Source organism: Excalfactoria chinensis, chromosome Z, assembly GCF_039878825.1.
Source record: "Excalfactoria chinensis isolate bCotChi1 chromosome Z, bCotChi1.hap2, whole genome shotgun sequence".
NCBI classification, from domain to species: Eukaryota; Metazoa; Chordata; class Aves; order Galliformes; family Phasianidae; genus Excalfactoria; species Excalfactoria chinensis.
This window is the reverse complement of record NC_092857.1, coordinates 52363039-52379297: the sequence shown is the minus strand read 5'-3', so window position 1 is coordinate 52379297 and position 16259 is coordinate 52363039. Positions and strand designations below refer to the sequence as shown.

At 41.7% G+C, this 16259-nt stretch overlaps 1 protein-coding gene across 5 annotated transcripts in view; it reads right to left on the bottom strand.

The window, feature by feature from the left end:
• Nucleotides 1–2306: 2306 nt before the first annotated feature.
• NFIL3 (nuclear factor, interleukin 3 regulated) overlaps nt 2307–16259 on the bottom strand; it is an 86158-nt gene continuing 72205 nt past the window's right edge. For 2 of the 5 annotated variants that reach the window (XM_072359781.1, XM_072359782.1), the window contains exon 2: nt 2307–4182. In XM_072359781.1, the coding sequence (XP_072215882.1) occupies nt 2611–3987 (1377 nt within the window). In that variant the 5' untranslated portion in view covers nt 3988–4182 and the 3' untranslated portion in view covers nt 2307–2610. Of the gene's footprint in view, nt 4183–12066; nt 12206–13319; nt 13336–13480; nt 13705–16259 lie in introns of those variants that run through there. The other 3 variants (XM_072359779.1, XM_072359783.1, XM_072359780.1) reach the window with 3 other exon arrangements.

Genomic DNA, 16259 nt, shown 5'->3' with positions numbered 1-16259 from the left:
GCTCATGCTCTACTTTAAGTCCATGCAAGCTACTCTGAATTCTGGGCACAGAAGTAGTAACTTCAGTGTAAAATCTGTCATCAGCTGCAGAACTGGAGAAAGAACACCTGCTAACACGTGTTGGACTAACGCAATGAACGTAATAAAAAATCATGTTGTGATTAGTTCTGGTTTTCAACAAAAGACAAATTATTTATTTGTTTCTTCAAATGAAGCATAACACTAAGGTATAAAGGGTGTATAAATAACATCTGATTGTGCTCCTAAGCTCCATGCTATAACTTTCTTGCAATGACATCCTTCAACAAATTAACTACATCATTACTGTTAAGTATTAATTGCACAAAACAGATACACAAAATATATAATGAGCTAGAAGGAGGACAACATTCTTCCATAATGACAAACAGCTGTAACAAGAAATGGAAAAAAAAAAACAAAAACCAAAAAAACAAGATTTAGGCTTACACAGATGGCAACACTGAGAGTTTTAAGTCCTCTCTTTGAACACATTACATGTGATAAATAATATGCAAAATACTTAAAGAATTTTGTTGTTGCTTACAGAAGATACTTAGCAAGCAAAGAGCCAGTAGCAACCACTGCCTCATGTTTCATATCCCCATCATTCAATGCAAATTTTTACATTTCATGCAATAATCCTGAGCTTATTTTCAGTAACATTGAAATGTCATCTATATTAATTACCAAATACACACAGAGCCCAACTATAGGGTCTATTGTATTATTAAGGCATGAAAAAAGAATAACAGTTTATCAGCTCTGAATGCCACAAATACAGCACAGCAGTTAGAAGGCTCAAAAAAGCTCAAGAAGTATCAGTGATGTCTGTGACAAGGTCCACCCAGAACGTGGCTGTGAATCATCAGCTTCTGAAAAGATAACAGCATCAAATCCTGGCCTTGCTGACATCAGAGTTTTGCCATTGCCTTGACTGCTGGACCAGGCTTCAGAGCTATCAGGAGTAACTCAAGTCTCCTTTTCATATCCCCAAAAAATTGACAAACTTCCTCTCACTCAAGTCAAGTATGAAATTAAAAACCACTAACTATTACTTAGTATTTTAAGTCTATGGTAAGAGTCTATTATACAGCATGGCAAGTAGTAAAAAGCCTTTTCAGGAAGTGTTTATTTGTTAGTCTGATTTATTGGTACTTTAAAAGAAGGTGGAACTAGCATGAAAAGGACCCCTGCCAAATCTGCGTTGCATTTATAACTTTCTTTCAATTTGTAAGTAAAGGCTTTGGAAAGCCAAACACACAGTGTATAATGCAATTCTAGTATCCACGGTTCAACGTCTCTTCTCTAAGATGAAGAACACTAAAGTCATCAAGAGAAGAACTCAATCTTCATAAACTTTAGTATCTGAGTTGTACAGTTTTCCATGTACTATTTTACATTTAAGAAATTATTGCAAAACGCCCTGTACTAAGCCAAGGTATTCCAGTTCAGTTAAGACATTGAAACTGAAACCAAATTGGTGGCAGGTTTTACTTTACTCTTAAAATTGCATTATATCCCAAAATGGATCTACAATAGCAAATGATCTTCTGTGATCCTGCTACCGCTATTGCCTGCCCCTTGTGTAGATAGTTGCCTAACTGAGCACAGAGTCCACAGATCCAGAAATCTTATCCTTCACGTGAACGTGGCCCATGCTCTGTTGTAAGAAGAACCACGGAATGGAGAAGGGACAAAGCTGCGTAAAAGCATCTGTGCATATTTCTTTCCATGCCTGCACTCTGTGCACACACAGACAACCTTCTGATAAAGATGGTGGTATCCAATTTTATCAGTGCAAGGCTTTGAAGAACTTAAAAAAAAAAAATGCACAAATCCAATATAACTAGTATCATCTAAAACATCAAAATATTGGAAAATAAAAAAATGGTTTGTCACAATAAACCGTTCAGGATATTCTCATTTGAAAAAGGAGGTGAAAAAAAGTTGTTGCTATTAGAATTAATGGGTTAGATTTCATGTGATTTTTGGTTAATTTACACTAACAAATAATTTAAAGAAGACTAAGGCTATGAACTGTTACTGTTTCATTTATAAATATCCACTTTATTTCTGTTTTCCTCTAAAAAAAACAAACAAAAAAAAACCTGTTACAGAAAAAAGTGGCCAGAAGGTTTACGTATGTTGTAAACTGTAATTTGGTTAAGTTAAGCTGTAAAAACCAAATATAAGTGAAGTTGAGCACAGTGTAAGAAAAAGCCTTTTTTTTTTTTTTTTTCAATTAACAACTTATTTACAAGTTCTTAAATCAACTAGAGTAGATGTCCTGTGTTTGTCACCAATATTTTATTGTAACTGGTAACTTACACGCTTTATAGTAGAACAACAAAAAGAAAAGTTCACTATATACAGCCTTTGTACAGGCTACTTGACTATACACAAGGCATAGTGATCATAACACAACCTAGTCTTCATAATAATTTGTGCACAAAAAGACACCAATCAGATGTTATGTGAACATTACAGTGAAATGACATCACAAGTCCAGTGAAAATTCAGTATAATACAAAACATTTATCTACTGCAAATGACATCTTTTTAAACAATAAGCCTTTACTCAGTAGTAACTTAACCAGAGTCTGATGCAGAAATTTGTTGTGTAGTTATAAGTCTTTTAAGAGAAGCAACCTCTGCAGATAAGTTTGCTATGCCCTGCTTCAAATACAGGTTCTCAGACTCAGAGACATTGTAGATATTGTCTTTTATTTCAACAACTCCAGTTTTGCAAGCATTCTGAATTTTTACATTCAGTTCTTTTTGATGCCAGAGTTCTGGTTTGAGTGACCAGTCTTGGATGTTTGTCACCTGAACCGAGAAAGGAGTGTGAGAAGAATGCACCAAGTTCTGTGCACCGTGTTTCTCGAGCTCAAAATGTCTTTTTGATGACATATCAATAGGTGATGACAATTTCTGTGTAGCATCATAGTCATTATCCATTGCTTCCACTTTAACTTGCATGGCTTTGGCTTTAATTCGAAGCTTGTGAGGCAAAGCGGAAGAATTCACTTCTGGAACTTTAACTGTTGCATGGACATTTTTATGTTCAACTGGAGAATGGATTGGACCCTTAGGAACCTGCTGCTCATCTTCTCCATCAGATGACTTCCCAACAACCCCATCATCTGTTTCTGAAGTTCTAGGGGAATTACTGGAGGACCTATTAACTTGCAAGAGAGGAGGAGAATGCGAATACATGTTGAAGGTAGTTCCCATGTAGTTTGGATATATGGATGCTTTGTATGAACCTCTGTCATCTCTTGGCTCTCTCTCTAATTCCATGGGCTCCTGTTTTATAATCTGGAACTTATTTTCAGGACTTCTGCAGTTGCTCTGCATACGACTTGCTTGAGTATGCTCTACTGATGATATTTCAGACATATCGGACATAGAGCTTTGCGGAGAATGCTTAATGACAGAAATACAACTGCTACCCACTACAGATGGTTCATGGTCATCTACAAATGAGTTAATATTTGGTTTGGAACTTTGATAGTCTTGGAAATACACAGTTGTTGAGCTGCTGAGTTTCTGTATCTCTTGGGCATAGGCTGCAGAACTAATTAAACCAAACTTCAGCTTCAATGAAAGCAGCTCCGCCTTCAAAGTGGCATTCTCCTCCCCCAGTGCAATTAGTTTGTTCTCTAAGACAAGGTCATTCAGTCGTCGTTTTTCACGAGATCTTTTGGCAGCTTCATTATTTTTCCGCCTTTTCTCCCAATACATAGCATCTTTCTTCTCATCCGGAATGAATTCTCGCTTTCTCCGGCAAGCTGAAGATTTGCTTTTTCCACTACTTGCTTCAGTAAGTAGTACATCTTCATTTGTAGACAACTCTTCAGACACTTCTGCTAAAGTGGATTTAAGTACCATAATTTTGTCCACACTGCTACTTGTGTCAACAGGTCCGTGCTCCTTTTTAAGGGTCTGCATTTTTCTCAGCTGCATCAGAAACAATTCGTAGTAGATCTACAGTGAGAAATAGAGCAAGCTATTTCTCCAGTACTTCTCACTCCACAACCTGATAAATACAGTAGTTTTAAATCCACACACATTCTTCTGTTTGTTTCATAGTTCCAAACAAAAGTGCCTAGATCCAACTGTTTAGTAGAGCCAAAAGGAATCTTCTGGGAAAGAAAATACCTGGAAAAAGCAGAGAAGTTGATTACTATTTAGAAACCACTGTTTTTGGGAATGCAAAAGTTACTTTAAAAACAGTACCACTAGGTTCGTTAAACCTGCAGTTGCCTTAAGGAAGATCAATGCCAAAACAACTAATACTCTGCACTTCACGATACCCAGCAAGCAGATTTCCTTCCAAAACAAACATAATGTGATCCAAAGAGGGGGGGAAAAAAAAAAAAAAGTAACTTTAAAAAGTGGGTTTTGATGCTACCATAATGTTATGACAGAACTTTCTGTGGTGTCACTGACCAACTTAAACCTCTACTACTTAACCCTGCAGGACACAAGTCACATTGATATGACACAGCATGGGAAAATATCCTTCTACAGAAAAGCATCTCTTCTGAAGACAGCTGTGGTGTCTGTCTTAGAAATGCACTATATGCATGTTCTTCATGGATTAAAAAAATAAGTTGATGTAGAGATACTGGAGAGCTTTCTGTTGTCTTAAAATCACAGCGCTAGCCATGAAGGCTATTAAAGATGTACCGTGTAAATAATATAAACAGATATACATACCTAAATACAAATGTTTGTTCAGACACATGGGGTTTTAGCATGTTTTTTTTTTAATCAATCATACCAACTCAAACTAGTAAACACAGACAAAATTCTGACATATGCCTGTTAAAAAAAATCTGATGAAGAAAACGCGTTGTGTAAATTTTTTCTTATCTCTTACAAAGATAATTCTAAAGCCAGTGTTGAAGAACACATTAGAGAATAAACATTAACATATTTAGAAAAATAGTTATGTTATATTAAAGTTTAATGCTACTGAGGCGTTCTCACCCTTGAAAAACAGTGTTCACACTGAAGTGAAAGTTTAGAAGTAGAAGTCTTGCCACTAGCAAAGAAAACTAGCTTAACATTTAGCTTCATTTTTAATGATCAAAATGTCTGAACTCAGCACTTACATTGCTTTTTGTTAGTTTGTTTTTATTTCCTTAGAAAAGAAACAAAAAAAAAAAAACACAAAAAAGCTTCACTCTCACAAGATCATTAGATCTTGACCTGAGATAAAGCTTCTCAATATCTCATTTTTCAGTCAGTTATGTTCCTGATAAAATGAATGCAGCATACAAATTGTTTTTATAGCACTTGCTATTGCATCAGCAATGATTCTTCCCTGTACAATAACAGATAAGCAACTTGAAATTAGTATTACTATTCATCGGAAATGTTTTTACAATTGCTATTAATACTAATTTCAATATTATCAGTTTGGAAAGTTACGAAAGAACTAATGAATGTTATTCTGCCAGTTTCTCTTTTCCAGAAATCAAAGAGGAGTGAATGATGTAATAACAATAAAGCAGGGTCATAAAGACTCAGGTTTCAAGCTGGGTTCTGTTCCATTAAACCATGACAATTCTTCTGTCATGAAAAATCAGCACATTTAATAGAACAGCTAAGTACAATTTCCTAAAATCCATAGTTAATTACTGACATGTAAGTATTTGTTTTCAATAATACAGTCTTAATGGAAAATAGAGTTAGAAGCCAGCCACATCAAAGACATTGTCTAATGCTTCAGTGCAAGAGCAGCAACATGAATTTCTGTATTTGTAAAACAGAAAGTAATTGCATAGTTAGATCCTGATCCAAACTTCTAACTGGTGTCAAAAGGAAAATTCTGTCAGGTTTTTTTTTGTTTTCTTAAAAAGTGCTCCACAACATAGCACATACGAGATACACTGGAACACCTACACTTACTTGAAAGACTAAGAGTGGCAAGGAAGTACTTATAAAACAAAGGGTTTATCCTTATTTCTGGAAGAATGATGCTATGCATCTTTCATACAAATGTGGTGGCTTTTTTTTTTTTTGCCCTCTTATACTCCAGTCTTGCATTTCCACCCCGTAGAAGTCTTAAACATGACTGTCCTAGGGCAAGAACCATGGATGTGTAGTATCCAGCTCAAAGTGATTCCACTTCAGTGTTTATCCAACACTATGATCTAGGGAAAACACAAGAACTGAAAGCAATGCATAAAAATAATTAGCAAAAAGTTTGGTTTTATTCCAAATGAATGTAGACTAATGACATACTTTGCCAGTAATACTGTCTATGTATCAGTAAAAATTCAACTGCATGTCCAAACAATCTCAATGCTGGCACTGAGCCTCACTTAAAACCTAAGAACATGCAGAGTTTGTATCCTTCATATCACATGGCTGCAATGATTTGGGCCATTCTAGCATACAATTTCCTCATTTTAGCACTGATAAACTCCTGTTTTGGCCAGTCCCCCTCCCATATATATTGTTCTTGGCACAAATTGACAGAACATAGGTTGCATGCAAGACTACACATATGTGTGTGTATTTACACACCTATGTATGCATCAAAACAGCAGCACTTTATACACTCTAGTCAACCTTTTTTTTTCCCCCAGCCAGAGTCCATCAGTAAGGCTGTCAAAGACAGAAGTGTAACCCACTGACACAGTCCTACTGAGTTGCTATTTACGTAGTTGTTTCTAAGGCCACTACTTCTGTGTACTAGCAAAACTACTACAAATCTTTATTTAGTGCTTTCCACATTTTACTTCAGCACTTATATCACAGTAACTAGACTTGCTGCTTTAAAAACAGGAGTACAAGTTCCTGTTTTTTAATACCTCTCTCTGTGGATCAGACCAATACTAAGTCTGTAAACAAAGTAAATTAAATCTGACAGTAACAGCAAAACACCTTCAATAACAACTGCCATTTCACTTCACTTGCATTTTATAATTCCACTAGAAAATGCAGTATTTATACATTAGTCAATGAACTGCAATTATTCCTCTGACTATGTTTGAAATTCCAATATTTTCCCCTAGGGTTAATTTTTCAATTGTTTTATCACTCCCTCATAAAGCAGTATAAAACCAACATTTAACACTGCCTTACATTAGTCACTGTTGAATTATTATTATTTTTAACTTGGTTGATGTTAATGGCATTTAGAGCCAATGCAACAATGCAGTAATACTTGACCCTCTTTACTACAGACCCAGTCTCGCTCCTATGGTGATTATGCCATTGGCTGGAATAGGAGCAGGATACAGTCCCAGATCCAAGCATTGATGAGACTGTATTATAGAACTCATACTACTGAAGCAAAAAATTATGTACACAGAAATAATGAAAAGTTAAGTACTTCTTGAAATCTGCGGCTAAGTTACCTAATTGTGTCAAAACAGTCTTTAAGGATCTGATTCTAGGGACTTGTGTATTCACATTGTAACATCTGAAATGTTTCAAAGGGTTGAGGGACAGGTTCACAATCTGGCTTCACTGTTTCATGTAATCTAATTACACAAGTCAGTTCTGCTTTTGACAATGCACATAGGTCTCCACACATACATTCAAGTTACCTCACAGAATAACTGCATGTTATTATTATTTATCAAGAATAATAACAGGAATTATTTTGATAAATAATTTAAATAAATTATTTATTTATATATTTGATAAATATTTTACCAAAATAATTCCTGTTATTATTCTTGATAAATAATAATAAAAATAATTATTATTATTTTATAAAAATAATTCCTGTTATCTCCAAGCATATATTTCAAAATAGATTCTAGAATAATTAAACTAATTCTATTCTTCTGATAGACTTATCAAGCAAAATTAGATACTATTTCTAACAACTGGTTACTGTCAAACAAACTTCACTTTTATATGGCCAAATGCATTCCACAATTCTTCAAGACAGGAAAAAAAAAAAAAATAATAATAATAATAATGATTAAATATAGCTTCATGTTTTAAAAAAGAACCATGACTTTATTCCCATCTAGAATAAATAAAGAATTCAAACCACTATATGGCAAAATGCAGAAATACATTAAAAGCTCACACTAATATGTCTGTGCCTGCTTTTAGTTGCTGTTTCCCACGTTTTGCATAGGTCTTATAAGCTATACTGCTGTCATTCTGTCACAGGTTATTTAATTTGAAAACATGTCTACATATCAGAAAAGCTAGTGCAGAACCCACTCACAAGTAGCAAAATGCCAGATTGTATTCTAAACTTTGAAAAACTGAAGAACACAGTACTATCATCTTCCAAATGTTTTAAAAGCATTTGCTAACTATCTAAAGACTTCTACATGGTACAGAAAGATAATCATCCGCATTCTCACGCAGGAGACAAAGCTGTGTAGCTGTGTTTGTAAGTTTTAGCAGTGAATGCATGTTGTAATAAAACACTGCTTAAACACTTTGGAACCACTCAACCTCTACTGTGAGCCACTCTACCACAAAAACTAAGCCACAAATTTCTCTACATCTGTCAGGCTCAGCATAATTTTGAAATACTCTCCAGCTGAAAACATGACCCCTAAATCCAATTCCAATCTCCAGTGAAATTGTTCAACACACCTTGTCTCCCCTGTAAAATTAAGTTCTATTTAAGAAAAGCCTTAATGCTGCCTCCAGTGGAACAGTGAGTGATCCTATCCCTAGGATAAGTTACTGGGCAAGAGAGTCTAGGCAATTTAGAGCAAACTAAGTTCAATTCTTCAAGGAAAAAAAAAAACAAAACCAAAAACAAAACAAAAAAACACACCTAGATAAATGCAAATTATGCTATAATGGACAAATTAAGTTGCCCAACATTACAGAAAGGAAAGGCATTAGTAATATGGACGATATCACCAATTATTGCTATCAAATAGTTATATTCATATAGACCATGAATCCATTACAACAGCAAAGAGCAATACAGGACTACTGCTCCTGCACAGAGCTTCCTTTTCTTACAACTTCATGGGCATCTTAAGAGCTTACGGTTCCAGGATCAACATGTAATTAGGTCAGTGGAGCACTGATGATGATAGCTTTGTACAGGATGACCTATTTTTGCTAAAACGTTGATTCGCTCATTGAAAGTAAGTAATGGCACACGTCTAAATAATGTATTCCATGGAAACATCAAGGATCTTTCTTTTATTATGACACTTTTCTATCACATCTTAAAAAAAAATGACTAAGCTCATCACTATAATCAAAACAGTGTTGCGTTTTTTTATTGCCCACCTCCAATTTGTACCCACAAAGTCTCTGTCATATGCACCTTTTAGAAGTTTGGTTTTACAAAAACTATTTAAGTTGCTGTTTATCTCAATAACTACAAACTCATTCAGGTAGAGCTTGCTAAACAAAGGTAAATCACACAAACTGTGGGAAAAAAAAGACTATTTTGGAGGGACTCATCATATGTTAAAGGTAGCAGTTTGTCAGAAAGGTCAGCCAAGGTTAATAGGTGCAAATCTGACCCACATATTCTTCGGAACAGGTTATGGTTGTACCAGATCTGCTTAACTTTTTTTCCACAAAAACTATCTGCCCTGGTTTAAGCACGGGTAACGTGGAGGGAACAACATCTAAGAATGCTACTCAAAGTGCAAGGAGAAATGTTAGAACTGAGAATGTAAGTACTACACATGTAAATATTTAATTATACTTACATACTATACAGTACGTATACGTGTATATAAATCATGCCACTTTATTTAACTATTGCATCACTTCCCAAAAGTTCACTAAAATCCCAGTGGAAACAGCAGGAACCAATGTAACAGTACACTTCTCCTGATTTCAATAGCTATTTGATGTAGGAAAAACTACACTGCACGAAGCAATCACTTAACAGTAACAGTGCTCTGGGAATAAGAACTGTGTTCTCCTAATTAAGGACCATTAAAAAAATATAAAATCACTTGTTAATTATTCTGGCAATAAATGACTCTTTTCAATTGAACTGTATTCCTAAAATGCCAAGCATGTATCAGATCTTTGGCTGACCTAAATTTATATAGTGCTATTTAAAAGCAGCAGAATTATGTCAATTAATCCCAGCAGGGACTCTAAACATGTATCACACTATACAACCAGAGTGCAAACGTGAAATAAACACAATTGGTAAAAAGCTGATTTCTCCCACTCACTGCAAATGGAACAGAGAAATAGCAACATTTCAGAGCTCCAATGCCACAAGATAGGCCAGATTTGAAGAGCACCGGCACCTGCACCAAGCTCTTTTTAGTTGCACACCACTCCCTAAAGAAGGTCTTGCTGCACAGGTACATGCTACACAGAAGTTATCCTATCTCTGCGGCAAAAACTGGCAACACCAGTAATTATTCAAACACATTAGGGCAAAATTGAAAACTACACCAAGATGGAACAACTCAAAAAACAGAAAAAGCTCTTATAACAGCCTCTCTATAGGACAGGTTTGTGTGTTATCTGTGAGCAGATTCAGCCTCAATATATGAAATTCAAGTCTATATTTGAATTAGGAGAAAACAACAGGATTTCTAAGGAGGGTTATCGTAATTCCCTTCAGATCTACCTCTCAATACAACAAGTTTTTAAGAACACTGCTTCCATCACATTTTGAACCAAGCCCAAGTATGTCCTTGGTTATGCAATCCTATTTTTGACAGTCATGCTTGTTATTGGTATCAGACAGTTACACACCCTAATTTAAAAATATCCATTTTTTTTCCTCCATATGCTGTAAAATACTGTAACAGAAATCATCTGACATTTTGTCTTAGAACAATCTGTAGCGATTGGCCATCTATTTGCATATTTTTTCTATTACATGTCCTAAGCACATTTGTATCTCATAACTGGCTGTAATGATCATGGCAAGGTCACCTAGAAGAGTCAATTAAGCTGATGAGTCAGATACATTGCTTAACAGTGTGTAATAAGACACAAACAGAGAATTTTATTGTTCACGTTATTGCATCATAGTGATGTTATAACAGGAAGATTACTGTCTGGAAAAAAAACCTATTGCATAAACATAGTTTGCATAACCATCTGCTAAAATAAGTCAATTTAAAATGAGCTAAAGGTTTATTTTCTGATTTTTATATCATGATAAAGGATAGAAAATAACCAGCACGGTACTGGTATTTTTTGAGGATTATGCACTACTTGCATTGCAACAGACAATGTCTGCACATTCAACAAACTTCAGCCCAAGCATAACCAACGCTGTTCCTCCTTAGGAGAGGATTAGATATGGAGAGGTCAAGTAAGTTCATATTGCTCACGGGAAGATTCTAAGGTTTTTGACACCTTCCAAACATATTCTTTTTATGAAAAAAGAAAAAAATAATAAGAAAAAAAAACAGCAGAAACATGAAGCTCCGAAGTCAGATCCTCAAACTGGATAAATAAGAGTCCCCTACAGAATGAGTAGAATAGAAAGTAGAAAAGTAGATAGTAGAAAATATAAAGTAAATAAAAATGGAAAGGTAGATCACTGTAAAAAGGGTTAGTACTTCAACGATCACATAAATGTGCCAATATTATGAGAGTGTTTAAAGTGGTATCTGTTAGTGCCAGCGATACTGAGGATCTTTCTATTCAGTAATCCTCAGGCTTGTTTGCTAAAACTGGGTCTGTAGGTCACAACCTGAATCCTTATTCATTCACATTTCTTATCAAAATCAACATTTTGATCGGACAAGGACTGTAAAAGTAATGAACACAGCACTGTTTTAAACTGCCCCCTGGACTGAATTAATTACCAAGGGCAAAGATGACTCAAAGTAGGTTACATACACAGGAGAGAGCACAATGCAGCTGAGAACAACCATTCAACTTAAAAGAACAAGGAAAAATCAGGCTGCTTGCTGCTTTTAACAGAACCCCAAGGGTTTGCCATCAGAGCTGAACTTGACCCCCACAACCCAGCAGCAAAGAAGTCTGCACATTATTATTACTATCGCATTTTTTTAACACTTTTGAATACTTCACCGTTGCTATCTACAGCAATTCCCAGGAACACATGGCAAGCGTTCCCGGAGCTAACATTACCTTTAGAGGTTCTGATCACAAAGAGTGATTCTGGCTCTCCCTGGTTGGAGGATCGCTATGGACAAACAAAAACCGCCGAACGCTCAAGGCAGCGCTCGGAGGGTTGCTCCCAGGAAGCACGAAGCACGGCCTGACCCCAGAGTAGGGCTGTGCCACTGAGTACATAAGTGACTTGGCAAAACAGCACCATTGGGCAATAGCCATTTTTGACTCGCTCGTTACGTAAGGAGAACGCCGAAAACACGGGGATGGCGGTGGGGCTGCGTCTCGCCCGCAGCCACTACGCGCTTGCCGAGCACGGGCCCTTTGTCTGCAGCTGCAACCCGGACACGTCGAGCTCCGGCCGTGCCGCCCGGCGGTTGCGGGGCCACGCTGCGAGACGCGGCGGCCACAAAGGCGGCCTGGTCTGGCTCTCTCCCTCCGCGCGGCCCCACGCCGCCGCCCCCGCCCCCCCCCGCGCCTGCTTCGGCCCAGAACAAAGGGCTGCGAGGTAGGGGGAAGCGGCAGCGCCGCCAGCCCTCACCCGCGCGGCCGTGGGCTGCCGGCCTCCGCCAGGCCCCGGCCAACGGCCTCGCGGGTAAAAGTACGCGGCGACCGCTCGGCTCGGGGAGCGGGACCGGGGCGGCGGCGCCCCCGGCGGCCGCGCCGCCCGCCGCGGCCGAGGCTGTCATACTGACCTACTTGTGCACCGCGGGGCGGGGCGGGGCCGGGCCGTGCCGCGCCGCCGGGCGTGGGGCGCCGTCCCGCTGCCGCTCGGCGCGGTGACAGCTCCGCGGCACGGCCCTCCTCACTGACACGGTCCCTTTCTTCGAGGAATGGTGGCCGAGAGCCGAACCCGGGGCACCGCGCGGCGCCCGGCGGAGCGCCACCGCCACTAACCGCCTCGACCGGAGCGGCTCCGCGGGCGCGAGGCTCGCACCCGGGACACGAGAGTGCAACGAGTGCCGCCGCCAGACTGCGGAGGCTAAAACGTAACGGGGCGGACCCTGCGACGAGCGCGGCGAGGTAGCCCCTGCCGCTCCGCGACGAGGCGGATCCCCCGCCGATCCCGGCCCGCAGCCAGCGGCCCCGCGTTACATAATGCCACATTTCCAGGAACTACGGTGCGCTCCGTCCCGTGCCGCCGGGAACGCTGCGACGGCGGTGACAGAGCCGCCCGCACCGCGGCACCCCGCCCGCACCCCGCCCAGCGCCGCGTCCCGCTCCCGGCACAGAAGGCCGACCCCGCGGATACGGACGGCGCAGCACCGGACCTCGCAGCGCAGCGCTCCGGCGGCGGTTGTCGCGAGGCGCGTTATGTAACGGCCGCCGCGGACCCGGGCGCCGCGCGGTCGCGGGAGGGCGCCGCCAGTCGCAAAGCGCCGCGCCGCACCGCCTCGCCCCGCGCACGTCCGTGCCCGCCGCGCCTTCCTACCTTGAGTGCTCGGCGGGGCGCCAACCATCCGGCGAGGTGAAGCGAGGCGGGAGCGCTGCGCCGTGCCGCGCCGTGCCCCGGGCGGCGTCGCCCCGCTTGCCCGTACGCGAAGCGAGCGAGAGCGTGCGGCGGCCGCGGCGGCGCGGAGGGATGTGTGTTAGTAGGTCAGAGCTGCGCGGCACGGGGCGCGCAGCCCGCATGCCAGCCGCGCCGCACCGTGACTGGCGGCCGCCGCGCCCCAATCGGCGACTGGCGCCGCCGGGGGACGGCCAATGGAGGCGGGCGGAGGCGGGGCGAGGCGGGGCGAGGGGGGGGGCGTGGTACAGTAAGTCTGTGTGCTGGCGATTGCATAACGGCCGGCGGGGTTGGGGGTGGTGCGGCGAGTGCCGGCGCTTACGTAACCGGGCGCGCGGCGCTCAGGGGGGCGCTAGTCCCGCGGCTCCGCCCCTGCCGTGGGTCTGGCGGCCCGGCCGCGCGGGGGGTTTCCTGAGGGATCGGCGCTCGGCCGTGAGAGGCTCGGCCGCATCCCGGGCCGCTGCTGCGGAGGTCGGGGTGCAGCCGCCTCTCCGGGCGGGGAACGGCAGGTCGCGTTTCCGCGGTGTGTAGCGTAACGAGATGGTATGTTGTATAAAAATAAACCGGCCGTGTCGCTGTAACGGCGGCGGTCCCCGAGCCGCGCGCCCCGCTCCCTGCCTAATGCCGGCGCCCAGACGCGCGGCGCGGCTCTCCCACTCAGGAAAGGGACAAGAAAATGGGAAGCGGCAGGCGGCACCGTGCGGCCCCACGCGGGACGCGGCCGTTTTTTCCGCAGAGCAGAAATGAGCCGCGGGCCGGCCTCGCCCGAGCGTCGGTGCGGTGCGGTGACCTTCCGTGTTCTCTCACATGGGGACACGACGGAGACGGCAGAACAAAACGTTTATTAAATCCTAGTTCCAAAATAGGAAGGATTCCTTACTTCATATCGCGAACCACTTGCGCACAAAGTGCTCGTGTAGCCGTGTTGTGTTTTGCTTCCATTATGCAGACTCTTGTGTGTCTGTGGAGATCGTTCTCTGGATCAAAGCGGTTCTGGCAGAAAGCAAATTCAGAAACTAGCAGAGTTCACTGAATGCCTTTCAGTTTATCTTAGCCCCTGGTCTTTTATCATATTCACCCTATATCCTCCTCTGCAGTGAATCCAAGTACCTCAGATTCATCTGTATCTGTATTTATCTCCCCAAGACATTTATTGTGACAGTCTAAAAGCCTCTGCTCATACTGACTCTCTCCCCTTCCCTCATTGTCTGCTGGTACCTGGAGCATAGAGCCCTGGCAGTGGTAGCCTTGCAGAGCCCACTGCTGCAGAAAAGGGGTGCAGAGACAGCACAGGCTGGAGGACCAGTAATCACATCCACCTGCACTTCATTTCTTTGCCATATGTCCCCTCATAGGTGGACGCACGTCCATACAAAGACAGTCAGCATGCTACTGAAAAGGTCAGAAATGAGCTTTAGCTGTGAACTTTGTTCTTATAGATGTCGGCGGACTCTTTACGGTCTTAAGCATACCAGACCATCTGTGTGAAGAAATTTGAGCAGCACGTGCATGGGGATAGAACTGGATGGTCTTTAAGGTCTTTCCAGCCCAAGCCATTCCATGATTCTATGATTCTATGTTATTTCTCATCCTATATCTTTGGTATTATGAGGTTGTTCTGAAAGTAATACCTCATTTATTTCCAAGGAAACAGCAATAGATAAAAAGAGAACAAGAACATTGTTTGATAGAGCAAATTCTCAGCTACTGGACACTAATTTTCAACACAGTCACCACCATTTGCTGTGCATTGTTGCCAGCAGCAAACAGGAGATGCATGGCCATGCTTGTAAAAGTCTGCACCGGAGCACATGACCCACTGTCACTGTCACTACTGCTGAAACACACCATCCGCTGCCTCAGTGTGCTCATGTCCACTGTTTGGTTTCTATAAATGCACAGAAAATATCGTTGAAAGTCAGTGGGTGCCATTTTTTTCTGCACAGAGGCATTCAGTAGCATACCTTTACTTCATCTGCACTTCTGTGTTAATTGCTGTTTTGTCAGACTGACCCTCTGCTGCCACCTGTCACACGGCAACAGCATGTAATGGAATATTGGTGGGAAGGTTCAACCTCTCCTGCCGTACCACCATCTGCCTCTGATGTCATGGGCCAACATCATAAAACAGGTGGCATTACTTTCAGAGCAGCCCTTGTGCAATGTGGTGAGAATCTGCAGGACTGTCAACAACACGAGTAACCCCCGATGCTTCAGATCAGTTTTAAAATTGAAAAGTACATCCCGTTTTTTACCATGCAGAGTATTTTTTTGTGAACCCTATGCACATACTTCTGATAGCTTAAAATTTTGTATTCAGAGTAAATAAATGCTGTGCCTCAAATCTGCCTTCATAACTTGGATTCTTGAAATATAGAAAGAAGTATCCAAGGCAATAATATCCTTCTTATGTGGGTGGACAGTCCTGGAAATAATATTCCAGATGGAGTTTGCTCGTCTATTTGCTTACATTTTTGTCACAAATTATAATCAGCTACACAGACAGACATGATCTTTCTCCCAGATTCATAACAAGGGTAACTTCTACATTTCATGTTACTCCTAATCTGTAGAGCTGAGAAGGGTCAAAACCTTCAACACCAAAATCTTGCACGGGCTCTCTCAGCTTTCCTGTGGGTGCGTGGTAAACCTGAGGATGAGATGGGATGGAGGGCTGAATGCTGATGGGTCTGAACACACCGTT